Source organism: Gobio gobio, assembly GCF_949357685.1.
Source record: "Gobio gobio genome assembly, chromosome: 4".
NCBI lineage: Eukaryota > Metazoa > Chordata > Actinopteri > Cypriniformes > Gobionidae > Gobio > Gobio gobio.
This window is the reverse complement of record NC_137100.1, coordinates 53,002,433-53,020,680: the sequence shown is the minus strand read 5'-3', so window position 1 is coordinate 53,020,680 and position 18,248 is coordinate 53,002,433. Positions and strand designations below refer to the sequence as shown.

The window sequence follows — 18,248 nt, the reverse complement described above, 5'->3', positions numbered from 1 at the left end:
CTGCTGTTGTGTCTTTGTTTGCGCTGTGTACTCAACGCGCGTCACTGACACTTTTATTTTATTTTAAAAAATAATGCTATTATCAACACTTACTTTTAACTCGTTCATCTCGACAGCTGTAATGGTACTTTGCATGTGTTACAAAGTTGGTAATAATGATGAAGACGGACTCGGTGTGACTGGGACTCGTGTTTATTCAGAACTCTCAGATACAAACACAATAAACTCGCGCTGACTGACAGCGCTCTCATAACTCAGTAGTTACTATAAATAACTTTGTTAGCAATCGCTCATCTCCGTCTCTGGTACGTTAGTGATGTCCGGTTCGCGAACGATCTTTCTTTTGAATCGGTTCTTTTTAGTGAACCGAATCAGTTCACCAAATCGGACTGAATCGTTCTAAACGGTTCGCGTCTCCAGTCAGCGCTGATCCATAATTTACTAAAGTTACTAACTTTCTGACATGAGTGACAGTCCCTCCGACTAGAAATAGACTAATAACCTGAAGTATATGCTGTAACTACAACAGTTCAGACATGCTGAGAACTGATGTGAAGTGAACTCAGGTCCATTCGTCTCTGGCAGCAGCTCGTGCCTGCTCGTGCCTCGTTAAACCACGCCCCCTCCGCTCATTTAAAATGCAAAGATGTCAGCCAATCACAACAGTGGGCGTTTTTACTGAAGTCTCACAGCAGACACGCCTCTTGAAGCAGGACATTCAGCCACAGGGCAAACAGCAGTATAGAAAAAATGCCTTTTATTTCTAAATTATGACATTTTATGATGTAAAAGTCATACTAACAATATAAGTACACCTCAGGAAACATTATAAAATAATAGAAAAATGCCATGCCATGGGACCTTTAAAGGTTACAGAATAAACATCTGAAGGTATGTTGAAAGATACAGTACAGCTTTCTGAAAAGTAGGGTTGGGCATCGAGAACCGGTTCCAACTTTTAAAACATTTAAAAAATAACGATGCCATTGGAATCGTTTAGAAAATTTGTTTTCGATTCCGATCATCGGTTCCAAACGCGCAAGTTTTCGGAAGTGCTTGCCGCGCCCGTTTGTTCTGTTGCAGCCATGGAGAACGGTAAGCGGCGCTCAAAAGTGTGGCTTTATTTCACTTAAAAAAAAAAAGCCTGGGTCGGCACAGTGCAACACATATGACAAACTTATTTCTTGCACGGGAGGATGCACTACTAATATGTGGTGTATAAATTAACGAGTGTAGCGTGTTTGAAATGCTGCGCAGGTCTGTCCTCCTCGGGCAACCCTGCGCTAACCAACGTTATTAAAGGGAAAGTTCACCCTGAAATGAAAATAAAGCCTTCTTTTACTTACCCTGATGTTGTCCCAGTGCCCTATGTCCTATGACATTTAAAATACTGTTCCTGCACACGGTCCTTCCTATTATGGCAGTGAATGGCGATTAGCTAAAACATTACAAAAAATAAACAAATGTATCACGCAACGATACAGGGAGACGCGCGCCATATGGAAAGTGTTCAGGGGGCACACTATAAGGTTTTGCGAGAAAGAAACCGTATTATTCAGTCAAAACACTGAGCCCGACCGTTATTCTGAGCGCGCTCCTCTATGTCCACTATGAGCGTCAGCAGCCGCCGGCGCTCATGCCTACTATAATAACTCGCACTGTTGTCATTGCACCCAGGATAAGCACACACACACACATGCACCATTTTGAGAAATCAAGCTCAATAGAAAAAAACGCGATTCTCCTCTTTTCTATAACGTATATGATAAGAAATAATACTAATAATAACCTCCTTAAGTGAATATTGTGTACCGGTTGTCATGACAATATTGCACGAGGCTACTGCGGCTTGGAGTGCGCACACACAGGAACACGCGCATTTGAACAACAGCTGGGTGAGTAAAAGATGGCTTTATTTTCATTTCAGGGTGAACTAACATTATCCCACCTCGTCATAATCAGGTAAGTGATTGTAGTGTAATAACAAAGCCCTTGACCAAATTGCTAATTGTGGTGATCAACAACGTTACTGAAATTATTTTTCCCCCTCGTAGATAGATAGATAAATGTAGCGATACGCAAATTGCCCACGCTAGTAGCAGTCCTAATATGACTGCTGTTAATGCCATTCACCTTTGCAGCAAAGCAAGTGAAAATGCCAGCGGAGAAAGTCCCAAAACTAAAACTCATTATTGAATCAAAATACAATTTTCCTCTGTGAAATGAGCCTGTGACATGTTGTGACTCCACCCCTCAAAGAATCGGAATCGAGAATCGAAAAGAACCGTAATCGAAACTAAGAATCGGAATCAGAATCGTTCAAATCAAAACGATGCCCAACCCTACTGAAAAGTATGATATCTTGTTTAATTGCTCAATCAGTTTTTCAACGGTGGAAAGACGACAATAAAGTCACGTAGCATTTACCTCAGGCAAGTCATTTAGTGTCCACAGCTTGTTAGTTAGTTGAATTTAGGCTAATGGTTTGGGCTCTGTTGTTAACCTTTAATATGTGCAAGTAAGGGCTTCCTATATAGTTTACAGCATTAGTAGAGATAATTTTTTTATCCTTAAGAAACTTTTAATTATAATTGAATGCATTTAAAGACAGAGACACAATTTTGTTCAGCAAACCACTGTTTAATAATAATAAAACTAATTATGTTTAGTTTTCTCCTCCCTGCTGTATCAAATCCATACCGAACCGTGACTTCAAAACCGAGGTACGTACTGAACCGTCAGTGTTGTGTACCGATACACCCCTAGATGAAAGAGATTAAATAGTGTGTAAACCACAAATTTTTTCTAAAGTGACAGACAGCAACAACACCATTGGTTAATATTTCAGAAGGAGGCTGAAACATTCACTGAAGCTCTAAAGTGTGACCTGATTGTGAGGGGGATAATGGCAAACTATGAGAGAGGATGCGTACATATGACGTGTGATTGGCTGATTACCCTGTCAGTGAGATAATGGCCTCTTATCAAGTTTGCAACCTTTCTGCAAATCTGCCAGAATGGGTCAAATTGATGGAAATGGATGGACTAAGTACAAAGTAAACAACTCACCATGAACAAGTTCCTCATTGAACCTGAAATGACATGAAATGATCGGTGATCTGAGTCCATTTAAGTAGTCACTCGGTTAAAGTTTTAAATCCACCTCCATCTCTCCAAACATCAATGCACCAGAGGTGTTTACCAAGAATTTGTTCACTAACTGTCCAAAAAGATTATATAAAATAATAATGAATTAGTAGGGAATGAATTCATATGAATTAGTAGTAACATAACGGATACATAGAATTGTAGTTATTTCTCAAAAAAAAAAAATTTTACTTGACTGGACTTGATATTAATAAATATGTAAAATATGAGAATATAATATCAACGTATGGTATATGCAACGCTATAACAGTGAAACATGTTTTGACATAAACTAGTCCTAATAACAAAAAAATAATAATAATTTAAAATTTAAAAAAGCTGTACATAATATGGAATACGACAACGTTGTACAATAATGGAAAAATTGTCCGAAAAGGAGTTTTTCTTCAACATAATTTATTGAATTAATTGATATATTTATACTCTTATAAAAACTGAAATTGAATGAATCATTACCACAGGCCCTTTAACCCTGTAAGCCCTGAAGGCATTTTTAGGTGTGTTTTTTTCTGAGTGACATACACAAAAGTAAAGTATGAAAAACACTTTTTTTATATAAAGTTAAAAAGTAATAACTCCAAAACTATAGCAAGGAGAGTCACAAGGTAGGTTTCGTTTGATAGAAAACTTTTACATTTTTTTGTGAAAAAAAACCCCCAAACATTACATTTGGATATTCTCATGCTGAGAAACTGCTGATAAAAGACAAAAAAAATGTCCTCGAGGGAAATTTTACATATATCTTTCTTATTTGACATGCAATAACTCGGGAAAGGTAGGAGGACAATTCTTTTTTGGTGAAGTTCCCCTACATGTGAGCTGCATCAGGATCAAACTATGTGGTGATAGCATTTGGAATTAAGGTAACCTTTTTGTTTAGCCCTTGACATCCTGAAAGCAATTTTAAAATTGTTGTTCCTCTATGAGTATTATCTTGTGATCGACGCAGTAGATTATGTTGATTTTGGAGTCATTTAAATCGGGAGCATCCATTGTAAGTAATGATTTTCTACAATCTGTGCATGTTTCATGAAGTTACAAGAGTAAACACCACACGAAAGCTACATTCGATTTTACTACATGTGTGCCAGTGGAGTTTTATGTGATATTCACTCTACTCCAGAGAGAATATCTTTAGATCTAAGTGACGGATTATGGTGAGTTTGGGCTTTTTAATTGTGAGAATCTGCTGTAAATAACAATATGCCATTTTCCACGATCAGAGCATGTGTAATGCAGTATCCGTTTATTATTTACATATGGGTCTTGTGGAGCTTCACATACAAAAATTCTCTCAAGTTTAGTCAAAGCCCAAAACGGTTATGCTTGTTGTATTATACTCCGTGAGACCGTTAAAATTATATATTGACACATGACTATCTGAGCTTTATGATTTTTTTTTAAATATTATAGTAAATAGTAAAAAGTATTTCATAAATGTTTTTTTTATTTATTTATCAGTAAATAACTTAGCACTACTAAGGAGATAATCAAATTCCTTAGTCCAAATTCCCATGCATTGTAAAGTTCAGACTCTAAGCTTTCAAATTACACATATTTTGTGTTGATCAAGGCAGTAGTAAAAATATGATTATTAATTTTTCGTAGCTAGGTGGCACTCTCCATTTTAGAGGGACTACTCAGCAGTCGTTAAAAGAGTTGATCAAAATGGTTAATTAATAATAATAATAATAATAATAATAATAATAATAATTTGTTACATTTGTATAGCGCTTTTCTGGATACTCAAAGTGCTTTACATATGGAAGGGGGAATCTCCTCAACCACCACCAATGTGCAGAATCCACCTGGATGATGCGACGGCAGCCATATTGCGCCAGAACGCCCACCACACACCAGCTGATTGGTGGAGAGGAGACAGAGGGATGAAGCCAATCAGTATATGGGGATGATTAGGAGGCCATGATGGACAGAGGCCAATGGGCAAATTTGGCCAGGAAATTTTGGCCTACTCTTTTTCTAAGCTTTTAAGAGTTTCTAAGCTTGAAAATGATACATATAAGTGTAATAATATAATTGACGCCGACTATTAAAATGTGAAAACACATAAGTGTAAATACACTGTAATACAGAATTGTCATATCTTCATATCTCAACAAAATAACTGATAAGAAATGCAGCAAAATAATGATGTAGAATTGCAAACTGCCCTATTATTTCCATCATTGCTGTTGTAATTTGTTTCTTAAAGGTACAAGAGAAAATGTTGGAGTATTGCTACACCCCACCATACAGTGTTATAGTATAGTATGTAACTAAGTTAAAATGATGTCCCATGTGCCATATGGAACCTGTATAAACATTGAATGAAAAATTAACCACAAATTTACATTCTGAAAAGCCCAGTCCCGCATACAAGATGTTGCCTCCTCATTTCCGAAGTCTTCTCTACTGCCCTAATTCGTCATGAAACGCATCCATCCCCCTTAATCGCTCATGCTGTGATTGTCTTCATATCTTTCCATATATCTCAATTGCTATTACCCATTAATCATTCACACAACATGAAACAGTAATCGAAATAAACCACAATACTGCATAAGCAATTCATTTAAAGTCTCCTCTTTGCCCATCTCTCCATGGCAACGGCTCATCGCCGTGCAAATTTGTCATTTCAAATATGGCCGCTATTAAGCAACACACTCCCTCTCTCTCTCGCTCACTTGTCCCGCTCTTGCTATCTTTCCCTAATGTAAACAAACGCGGGCAGACTGGTATTAAGCGGCGCAGCTGAAAGCCCCGCCCCTCTCGTAGCTACACGGCCCGCTGGGTATTTCAGCAACTCATTGGAATCTTCAAACAACAAAGATAAACAAGTGTTCCAATTAAGAATTAATTACCACTCAGACACTCAACTGCTTCTGCTCACTCCGCTGGGAACAAATCAAACTGCATGAAACACACACGCACACATACACATAGCAAGAAAGATAAGATAGAGGGGTCACATACAGAGGAAAAGGTGAGTATGAAGCATAGACTGTAAAAACAGATGAAGTAAAAGGTATGAAGGCAGAAGGTACGAGCGAGAGAGAGAAAGAGAGAGAGAGAGAGAGAGAGAGAGAGAGAGAGAGAGAGAGAGAGAGAGAGAGAGAGAGAGAGAGAGAGAGAGAGAGAGAGAGAGAGAGAGAGAGAGAGAGAGAGAGAGAGAGAGAGAGATGGAAAAAAGCTAAGGAAATGGCCTGAAGGTATCACCGTCTGGGGCTTAAAACACCCTAACAAGCCCAAAGCAGAATTACACAGCACCTCAGATGTAAGGAAACAGCCACACTGATCCAATTTATAACTGGCTTTCAACACCAAAGAGAGGAGAGGGGCGAAATAGCCTCTTTCAGTACACACTTATTGTGGGTAAAATAGCGTCTACACAGCAAGGCAAATTACTGCTAATAGGTCGTATCTCTGCTGGAACTCACCAAGTACTAAAAGCTACTCTGCGCACAAATATGTCCTGTTAAGAGTTTATTTATGGGGTAAATCCACACAGGATGGGTTTGAAAGTGAGTTTTTGATGTAGAAATTAAATGACATCTGTGGTACAGTTTATTACTTACCATCACTGATGTATAAAGTCAATCTTCTACAAAAACATCACCTTTATTGCACCCTGTCCCGCATCTTTTCTCCTAATTTTGCCTATCGTTATTCACTCTTTTTGTGTGGGTGTGTGGTTGTGTACGCATGTGTGTATTCTTCGTTAATGATCAGTGCCACTTCCACAGGAAGTCCAGAACTCCAGCATGGGCCGCCTTTCATCTTCTGACCTTTTCTGCCAGGAAGTGTCTGATGTCATGTGTCTCTGTCTTTCTTTACTGACAGGTACTCAGGGACTCTAACAAGCTCTAACTTTAAGAGGTTTTGACTGAATGTCAGAGAAGATGGAAAGAAAAATTTAAGGACATAGATCATTTATAATATAATAATAACCACATAATTTTTTTACAATAAGGTTCAATTTGTTAACATTATTTAACTACATTAGTTAACATGAACTATTAATAAAAACACTTTTAAAGCATTTAATTTTAGCTAAATGTTAATTTTAACATTTACTAATACATTATTAAAATCTGTTAATATTATTAAACGGACCTACGCTAACATGAACAAACAATAAGTTGAATTTTTATTGGTTAACAAAATTGTATAAATACTTTAACAAATGTATTGTTCTGTGTCAGTTGCATTAATGTATTAACTATTGGGACCTTATTTTAAAGTGTTGTCACCTTTTTACTCTAGATATATTTGATAAATGTACATAAAACAATTAAAATACATTATATATTTTTTATATCAAATTTATTATGGGTATAAAAATGTAAATGTCTTTGGAAGAAGTCTCCAAGGCTGCATTGAATTGTAAATAAAAGTATGTATTGCTTTTCATACATACATACATACATACATACATATTATTATATATTTTATATGTTTATAAAATTATATATGCAATATAAAAATATTATAACTATAAAATACGCTCTTATCCTCCTGCATCAGTCTCTATGACTTTCCCCCACAGTGGAAACAGCCATTCAACATTGCGAGAGGCTCCATGGTGAGAGCGAGCTGATGGGTTTGTGCTGGAATCATGTACCCCAGCAGGAGAGCCCAGTTTGGGGCTGTGTGAGAGTCACCTTTCCCCCCTGCTGGAGGCACATGTTTCATGGAGCTCCAAACAGCAGGGGAGGAACACATGACCTGACCTATTTGAAGGTCAAAAAAAAGAGGTGTTTAGGTCAGTGTCTAGGTCGTGGTCTAGTGGTTATCACAAGTGTTGATGCAGGACTAACAAGGCCCACATCATGTCCTGGTCCTCTTCTCCTCTCTTTTTCATATTATAATTTCCTGTCAACTGAATAATATCTCTCATCAATATGTAAATACATAAACAATACACAAATAAAAAACAGATGAAGATACATTAAGATTGTCTAAGTCTGTATGTAATGGTGTCAAAAAGGTGGGCATTTTACAGTGGAAATTCCTCAGACCAGCTATAACTGAGCCAAACATATCCATACATCTCTCTTGCTCTTTCATCTTCACTATTGACTGCTCGTGCTGTGTTTTAGAGAGCACAGAGATAGCTGCTGCTGTCTATAAGCGTTCTTTGCGTCCTATGGTTCTGACATGACCAAGTACTGTTGTTCATATCACACAGAACCACTGGAGGCTGCTTGTCTAGAAGACTGAAAGACTTAAAGTCTTAAATCCCTATAGAGCGTAATCCCCACCTGCTTAAAGCACAGTTCATGTGGATGATTTTGTTGGAGGATAAAATTTCATCATCAAATTCAGCACTGCTTGCCCCTAAACAGCATATATCAAAACACAACAAACTGTTGTGGGTTGCTTTATATGTCAGTTAGACAGTATCATCTCCAGGTCCAAAAATGGACCTGACTGTTGGATGATGGCAAAAGTCTGCCGGTGCTGGAGTTTCATTAACTGAGAACTCCGGCTAGGGAACTGACTTAATGTGACTTTTTTTAAAGGAAATAAATAAATATGTTTTGCTTAATTGGCATGAAAATTATGTAAATTAATCATAAAATGCTGTAAGATTAACAGGGGCTTCAGTTTCATTAAAGGGAAAAGTGGTGCATGTCCAGGACTAGAATGTTATTCAAAGCTGAAATCTAATTGACACAACATTGTTCTCCAATCAACAAAGCATTTGTAGGACCTTCTGTCAGATAAACCTGTTTAAGTGTTCTTTTAGAGGAGATGTGTGTATTTGTTTTGATATTAAAATAATTTACATTATCCCAGTTTAAAAGGGACTACATTTATGAAATGAAATATTTCATTAATGCATTTGTTTCTTTGTTCAATATATCACTGAAATTTCTAAAATTATTATCTCTGAATTAAAGAAAAAACAGGGGACAGTATATTGGGGAAGTATATGGGAATAAACACATATTACCTAAGGACAATGCTAGAAAACATTGAGATATCGGTTGTGTGAATGGTGCGTTCTCACCTCAGCGATGGGTACGATACCCTGTAAGTCTCTCTGGCTGATGTAGACAGTGGAAATGACTTCGGCAGATGCTCCGGTGGAGGGATACTCTATCTGCCAGCGGATGGACTGCGATGACCGCAGGTTGATGAAATTGTCAATCTCAAAGTCCACCCACATGATCTCATAGAAGGAGCCATCAAGTCTGTTGAGAAAAAGAGAAAGACAGATGTTGGATGAGCGAGAGAGAGACACTCTAAGATCAAGGAAGATCAAAAACTTTAGTACTACCACCTCCCACCCAGAGACTTTACTTTATTTTCAGATTTTATCCTGTTTTAATGTCTATTCACACATCCTCCGGGACAACAGGGGGCAGTATTTTTAGTATAAAAAAATGTGATGACTTTAAAAAGCCATTATAACAAAGAGGCATTTCGTGATATAGGCTGCATCTGACTAATAATAGGTGAAAAACAGTATGTGAAAAGAGCAGTATGTCCAAATTCACAGTACTCATAAAAGAGTGCACCTGATTGACTGACAACTTCCGACAAGATACTGAAGTGCGCATCTGATGGACACTTCACTATCCCATCTCATGTGTTACACAGCACGTTTGAGCTTCTGAAGCAAGAACCAATGACGTTAATTCTCGTGTTACACAACACGTTTGAGCTTCCGCAAGAACTAATGAGGTTAATTCTCATGTGTTACATAGCACGTTTGAGCTTCTGCAAGAACCAATGAGGTTAATTCTCATGTTACGCAGCGCATTTAAGCTTCCACAAGAACCAATGAGGTACATTCTCATGTTACACAGCACGTTTGCGATTAAACCGCTCAATTCATGTGGATTCGTTTTACATTCTCTTGATGAACTTTTTGAAGCATCAAAGTGTTTTGTGTAGCTGTCAACAAAGGGACAGAAACCTCTCAGATTTCACCAAAAAGATCTTCATTTGTGTTCTGAAGGTTAACAAAAGTACGGGTTTGGAACGACATGAGGGTAAGTAATTAATGAAAGAATTTTCATTTTTGGGTGAACTAAACCTTTTACTGAGTAACATAGAATGCTTAACTTTAACAGTAGCCAAAGGTTTTTTTTTTTTTTTTTTAAATCTGATTACTGAAATAAATATATATATATATATATATATATTTTTTTTTTTTTACTTAGGTGGTGCATAATTTGTATCCTCATAATTTATAGATTAAATTACATATTAAAATAAGTTTCACTGGAGCACTGTCACAGTGTCTGGTTGTGTTTCCCTGGGTTGTCACTAGAGGTCCTCGTTCTCACGGTGTCTTTCACATTTTGACTACATTTCCCAGCATTCTGTCTGTCACTCATCAGTTCATTGCACTCAGCTGTTTCCCATCACCTTGTTAGATCTGTGTGTGTATATCAGTGATGCGCGGGTTGATCCAAAATGAGCGGGTGCCCGCGGCCACCTGCGGTTACCCGCGGTTACGAGTCATCCAAAAATATTTTTAATGATATTCGGGTCACGGTCGGTCGGATCGTCAATAAATCCTTATTTACCTTTTGAATGTTGAGCGTTATTAACTTTTGAATAAATGCTGACGCGGGACAAAATGCCCGATTTCCCAAAACGTTGAACTGAGCAATACCATTGTACCATTTTAACAGGCTACTTTTAAACGCATTTAAAGTCAGTTTTATGTATTTTCTGAGAGGGGGCGGGATTTTTGTTGGGAAAGTCGGGGGAGAGACGCACACTTCGATTAGACTGGATAAACACATGCAGCATCTTAATTGTTAAGAAAATTAAACGAAATAAATGAATAAATCAAGCCTGTATTACATAACACTAGGCTATATCATACAGCTTTCAGAAAAATAACAGTTTGCGCTCCTAAGGGCTTTCACACTTTTCCAAATGTTTTCCAAATGTGGGCTGATGAATTCTTCAAGCCGGGTCGAAACATAAACATCGCGTTCATCAATATGCATCTGGAGCTGAAATGGAAAATGATGGGCCGCCACAAGAACTGCCTGCTCTCGCTGCTGCACCTCTGAGCTCCACGTCAGGGCCTGAAACATTTTCTCAATGGCCCAATGAGCTACGATGAGCATTTACTACTTTTAAAAAATGCGGGTCAGGAAGCGGGTCGGGTACAATATTTTCTTCTTTTTTTTTTGCGGTCCGAGTTGCGGGCGGGTTAGTTGAAAACGTCGGTCGGGTGCGGGTTGTTTATACATTGACCCGCGCATCACTGGTGTATATATACCCTGTCTGTTTTAGTATGTGTCACGGAGTCCTTGTTTGTATCACCCCACTTCTGAGTTCTGTTCTGGCCGTTGGTTTGTTCCTGTTTATGTTTTGATTTATTTGTTGGTTATCGACCTATGCCTGGATTGACCACTGAGTTTGGATTACCCTTAATAAATATTATACATACTGCATTTGGATCTTCTCTCTTTTCCGTGTGTGGGATCGTGACAGAAGGACTCCGTCAACCCTAGATCCAGCAGTATGTATTCCAACTTCTCCTCCCCGGCCACAGAGCGAGAGAGGAGAGATATGTTTGAGGGAACGTGCCTAGTCATTTTTCGTGGGACTCGGGGAGGTCGCAGAGGAGGTGGTGGTCGAGAGGAAGTCCAATACCACTTTCCACCATGGCCCCCATTCGACCCGGGGCTCGTGAAAGACGGACCGGAACCACCATCTCGCCGTTACGGACGGAGAAGAGGGAGGAGGAACACGTCTGCCAAAAGAGAGACTGTTCAAGTCCCGTCTGCCCAGTCAGAGACTGCTCACGTCACGTCTGCCGAGCCAGAGACTGTTCATGTCCCATCTGTCCAGTCAGAGATGGTTCAAGCCACGTCTGCCCAGTCGGAGACAGATCGGGAGATGCCCATTCTCAGGCCTGGGGGGGCACTGCTCGGCTATTTAGAGCGTTTAGCTCGGATCCTGGAGACACCCTTCAAACCTTCAGTGTTGTCTGTTCCCGAGCCGGAGCCAGTGTCTGTTCCTGAGCCGGAGCCAGTGTCTGTTCCTGAGCCGGAGCCAGTGTCTGTTCCTGAGCCGGAGCCAGTGTCTGTTCCTGAGCCGGGGCCAGTGTCTGTTCCTGAGCCGGGGCCAGTGTCTGTTCCTGAGCCGGGGCCAGTGTCTGTTCCTGAGCCGGGGCCAGTGTCTGTTCCTGAGCCGGGGCCAGTGTCTGTTCCTGAGCCGGGGCCAGTGTCTGTTCCTGAGCCGGGGCCAGTGTCTGTTCCTGAGCCGGGGCCAGTGTCTGTTCCTGTTCCAGTTCCTGAGTCGGACCCAGTGCCTGTTTCTGTTCCAGTTCCTGAGCCGGAGCCAGTGCCTGTTCCTGAGCCAGTGTCTGTTCCAGTTCCTGAGCCGGAGCCAGTGCCTGTTCCTGAGCCAGAGCCAGTGTCTGTTCCAGTGCCTGTTCCTGAGCCAGAGCCAGTGCCTGTTCCTGAGCCAGAGCCAGTGTCTGTTCCTGAGCCTGAGCCAGTGTCTGTTGCTGAGCCGGAGCCAGATCGGGAGATGCCCATTCTCATGGCCGGGGGGGCACTGATCGGCTATTTAGAGCGTTTAGCTCGGATCCTGGAGACGCCCTTCAAACCTTTAGTGTTGTCTGTTCCTGAGCTGGAGCCAGTGTCGGTTCCTGAGCCAGAGCCAGTGTCTGTGTCTGTTCCTGAGCCGGAGCCAGTGTCTGTTCCTGAACCAGAGCCAGTGTCTGTGTCTGTGTCTGTTCCAGTTCCTGAGCCGGAGCCAGTGTCTGTTCCTGAGCCAGAGCCAGTGTCTGTGTCTGTTCCAGTTCCTGAGCCGGAGCCAGTGTCTGTTCCTGAGTCTGTGCCTGTGCTTGTGTCTGTTTCTGTGTCTGTTTCTGAGCCGGTGATGTCTGTTCCTGAGCCGGAGCCGTCTGTTCCTGAGGCCTCAGTGACCGCGACACTGGCCATTATGGCCACAGCCATGTGGTGTGTGTGGGCCACGCACACACTTGGACCGGTGGTGTCTGTTCCTGGACCGGTGGTGCCAGTTCCAGTTCCCGAGCCGGTGGTGCCAGTTCCAGTTCCCGAGCCGGTGGTGCCAGTTCCAGTGCCTGAGCCGGCGGTGCCTGTTCCTGAGCCGGTGGTGTTTGTTCCAGTGCCTGAGCCGGTGGTGTCTGTTCCAGTACCTGAACCGGTGGTGTCTGTTCCAGTGCCTGAGCCGGTGGTGTCTGTTCCAATGCCTGAGCCGGTGGTGCCAGTTCCAGTGCCCGAGCCGGTGGTGTCTGTTCCAGTGCCTGAGCCGGTGGTGTCTGTTCCAGTGCCTGAGCCGTTGTCGGTTCCAGTGCCGTGGCCGCCTGAACTCCGCGGGCCGCCCTGGCCGCCTGAACTCCGCGGGCCGCCCTGGCCGCCTGAACTTTTTGTTTCCCCGTTCCCTTCCTGGTCAGTTTCCCCCTTCCCTTCCTGGTCTGTTTCCCCCTTCCCGCCCTGGTCTGTCTCCCCCTTCCCGCCCTGGTCTGTCTCCCCCTTCCCGCCCTGGTCTGTCTCCCCCTTCCCGCCCTGGTCTGTCTCCCCCTTCCCGCCCTGGTCTGTCTCCCCCTTCCCGCCCTGGTCTGTCTCCCCCTTACCGCCCTGGTCTGTCTCCCCCTTCCCGCCCTGGTCTGTTTCCCCCTTCCCGCCCTGGTCTGTTTCCCCCTTCCCGCCCTGGTCTGTTTCCCCCGTCCCGCCCTGGTCTGTCCCTCCCGTCCCGCCCTGGTCTGTCCCTCCCGTTCCGCCCTAGCCGCCTGAAGGGTCGTTTCCGCCCTGGCCGCCAGATGAACTGTCATCTCCGCCATGGCCGCCTGAAGGGTCGTCTGCTCCGCCCTGGCCGCCAGATGAATTGTCATCTCCATCCTGGCCGCCAGTTAAGCCATTACCCCCTGTCCTGGTTCCTCGCCATGGACCTGGCCCACCATCCCTCCCCCTGATCCTCCACCTTTCAACCTCCCTCCTGAACTCTGTGTTGTGTGTAGTTACGTCTTGGAGCGTCTGGTAGCCGCTCCGTAGGGAGGGGGTACTGTCACAGTGTCTGGTTGTGTTTCCCTGGGTTGTCACTAGAGGTCCTCGTTCTCACGGTGTCTTTCACATTTTGACTACATTTTCCAGCATTCTGTCTGTCACTCATCAGTTCATTGCACTCAGCTGTTTCCCATCACCTTGTTAGATCTGTGTGTGTATATATACCCTGTCTGTTTTAGTATGTGTCACAGAGTCCTTGTTTGTATCACCCCACTTCTGAGTTCTGTTCTGGCCGTTGGTTTGTTCCTGTTTATGTTTTGATTTATTTGTTGGTTATCGACCTATGCCTGGATTGACCACTGAGTTTGGATTACCCTTAATAAATATTATACATACTGCATTTGGATCTTCTCTCTTTTCCGTGTGTGGGATCGTGACAAGCGCCTTCTGTTCAGTGCACATACAATATCTCAAAAGATATTAACAATTTAAAGGCTTTCCTCTCTGTAATCACATCCACAGTATGAACTCAAGTGCTTGATCTGCACAGCAAATTAGAGCAATAGAAGCCCATTAAATAAGGTTTACTGTGGAAAAAAATAGTAACAGCCGGTAGACAATGCATCTTAATACAATTAATGAATAACTTGGTGTATGTGCATTAGTGCGAGTGTTAGAAAGAAACTGAGAACAAGGGATAAAAAGCACTGTAGCATTCCAGAATCATTTGTATCAGTAATTTCAGTTACTGTCTCAGATGGCACACAAAGAAAGTTACGGGTATGCATTCAAAAAACCTGCGTACCATAACCACAGACTGTAAAAAACGATGGACGTATTCTCCGTGACGTCACCCATAGGATTATGAAGAGCAGTTTTGAAGCTGGCCGTTGCCATCTTGGCAGCGCATCACCGTGCGTCACTCCCGAATAACACGCCCTTAATTATGCAGAACTTTAAGGCTTAATATAATGTAAAAAACGAATGAGTTATAAAAAAAATTCACCCCCCTCACAGTTGTCATGAGGGGCAAAATTAGCCGTAGAGACCAAAACCACAATTTGTATTAGGCTGTAAGCGTGTTTTTTTCTGCTGTAAAGTTTAGCATTTTACATGGGCCTCAATGAGATTCTGCTCCCTTTTGGAGCCTGTCCCTAGCGGCCAGTTGATGAATTGCAGTTTAAGTCACGTATTTGCTTCAAGAGAAGGTTGCCGCTTGACCATAACACTTGGTACAGGAGATTTCAACAGCTCTTGCCCTTTTTTGTGCAATATGCATTAGACTGTCATTCTAAGGGTCAGCATGCACAGGATCAACAAGTATCAGTGTGCCAGGAAACAAAGTCATGTTAACATACCAAACCAAGATATTCACAAGTTTTATTTAAGCCATTTATTTACAGCAAATAAACAAGATATTCCAGACCACTGTATATGGCTGTGTTTTATGCATGTGAAATAATCTGTATTTTGGTGAGATTGAAATTCTGATCAAAGACTATTATTTTAATGTGCTATTATCATGCTCTCATTAATGTCATGTTTACACACCCCTAAACAGCACAAAAAACAAATGACCTGTGATTAGTCGCTGATGACATGACAATCAGACAGTCTTTTCCCGTCTAAGGCCCTGTTTACACCTGGTATTAAGAAGCATTTTTTTTTAAGTGGACAATGCTAAATACAGGTGTAAACGGGGTGTAAAGAGGTTTGAGCTTATCCACGTTCAACCACTTCAAGAGGTAGTCGAAAACACTTTAGACCGGATTGCTTTCGTAGTGTAAATGCTCATGTGGTCGAAAGCAATGGAACAGCCACTAAAGACCGCCTTTTCTCCGCCTACTGACCTAGTGTGTAAACATTATGGGAAGCGCTAACCAGATGGGATCGGCTGGAGACCCAAGTTTGGTTTGAAGATAAAAAAAAACGTACCAAGCACAATGTTCTCTCACCATCCCTGATTTTTAACACTCCCTCATCGCATGGTCTTGCGGCTGTCAGAGGAGAAAAGAAAGCCGATGCTCTCTGTGTTTTTTCATCGCGTTCATGAGTAAATTGCTTGAGCTTATTTTGTCCATTAGATAGAAAGATCTGAAAAATCCCGTACATTTACCCTCCCCTCGAAAAAATCAGGACAGAAGATGTATTAAAACACCAGGTGTAAACAGTTTCCCTCTTCTACTTGTGATCCGATCGACCAAAACGCATCTTAATACCAGGTGTAAAAAGGGGCAGCTTTGGGCTAAATACTCTACAAAGTAGAGGAAACTTTGAGTCGAGAGCGAAAAGTCTTGCTCTGTGATGCACACATACACACACACTAAGCTTCAAGGCTGCAAAATCCATTTCCTTGAATGACAGGAAACTCTTCCAGATTGCTTTCTCTTCTCTTTCTTGTGAACGAACGCACACAGTTAGATCACAACCTCTCTAAATGCTCCAAGTTGCCCTTTGACCTCAGATCAACAGGGGCCAAATAACCGCCTCCCCCCTCCATCCTTGTTATGACACCCCCAAAATGAGTTCAATTACACTCGCCCAATCGGCCGCTTGATGGATGTGCTGCTGTCTGACCCCTTCCTCCTTCAAAAAGAATGTTCTAGAAGCAGTAAATGAATCAATAAACCAACAGACAATACTTTATTGCAGAGATGGCATACGTCTACGGGGAGCGGGGAGAGAGGGAGGGGGCGGCCAGTCAGAAAACGAGAGATAAATAATGTTATGGAGAACGAGAGCAAGGAAAAAAGAATCAGTCACAGTCCCTCTCTGTCTCTTCTGGAAGCGCAATGTCATTTCTCTGAATAGCACGAGCATTTTGTCATTATTCACTCAGTTTGAGTCAGACAGCAATCTAGCCCAAACACTTGAGCCGCAGACAAGCAAACCGCATGCACACGTGGTCTCGCACAATTATACGCAAACACAAATGCGCTGAACAGGACTTTCACAGGCGTTAAGAGGATTAGTTATGTAGAAGCAGATGAGAAGTAGAAAGGACAGCAAAGTTATTCTCTATGCGAGGAAAGTTGTTAAGCATTATAATGGCAAAAGAGAGATGCATTATGGGAATTTGGTTTCTTTCAAAGGCATAGTTCACTCCTCATAGATCAACCTCATGTTCTAACCTGTTCTTTCTTCTATGGAACACAAAAAAAGCAAAAGGAGATTTGAGTATTGAATGTTTTGCATCTCTCAAATCTCATTTGTGTCATAATCAAGAACCAATCATTGACAAAAAACCTTCAAATGCCAATTTTAAATGTGCAAATGAGAATTTTCTACCAATCGATTCACTGAAAAGTTTGAACGATTCATTCATGAATCAGACATCACTACTTCTTGGATTAATTGTCACGAATGCCTCAAAGAGAGCGGATGTGACATTTTTCAGAGAATAACAACTTTAGTCTGGTCAGTTTCTCACACAAAGCTATCATACAGCTTCAGACGATAATTTTGTGCATTAGCGAGTCATATGAACTACTTTTACTTTCCCCTCCTTTTTGGAGTGAAATTTTTAATTGTAATGCCATGGAAAGAAAAAGGAAAACATAACCTTAAAGGGTAACTAAACCCTAAACCAACTTTTTTTAGTTAATGATCTGTAGTTCTGGGGCTTTATTAATGCTGTTCATTGATTCGAGTAAATGTTTTGACATTTGAGTATAAAGTGTTTTAATTCTATAAAATATGGTGTAAAACCGCCAAAGTGCTACTCTCTTAAGGTTGAACGGTGGCTACTGCAGTTGAATTTTCCTATTGGACGTTGTGGTACATCGTGACGTACGATGGTACTTCCAACGGCTCACTATCCGTGCCCCTGGCACGAGCTCACGCCCTCAGAAATGTTTTCCCCAATCACATGATGAGAACCGCTTCACTCCAGTATGAACTGTCATAATACACGAAGTAGAAACATTATGAATGAAACTCACTTGACACTTGCTTTAACACTGTATTGAAGAAAATACGGTTAAATAATGCAGTTGTCAGTACACGTCAAGCTTTTCTTGCAATATTATTGCCGCCCGTCATATGTACAGATAATTTTCATACATGAGACGTCCTTTCAAACCCTGACACGCAAGTGGTTGCCCGCGGACGCGGTAACGAGCAACAATA

At 41.8% G+C, this 18,248-nt stretch overlaps 1 protein-coding gene across 1 annotated transcript in view; it reads right to left on the bottom strand.

Annotated features, from left to right (window-relative positions):
• The window catches only part of LOC307125938 (transmembrane protein 132C), a 263,410-nt gene that overhangs the window by 55,041 nt on the left and 190,121 nt on the right, over window positions 1–18,248 (bottom strand). Inside the window, exon 4 of the mRNA XM_079816194.1 lies at window positions 9,182–9,365. Coding sequence (XP_079672320.1) covers window positions 9,182–9,365 — 184 coding nt within the window. The remainder of the gene's footprint in view (window positions 1–9,181; window positions 9,366–18,248) is intronic.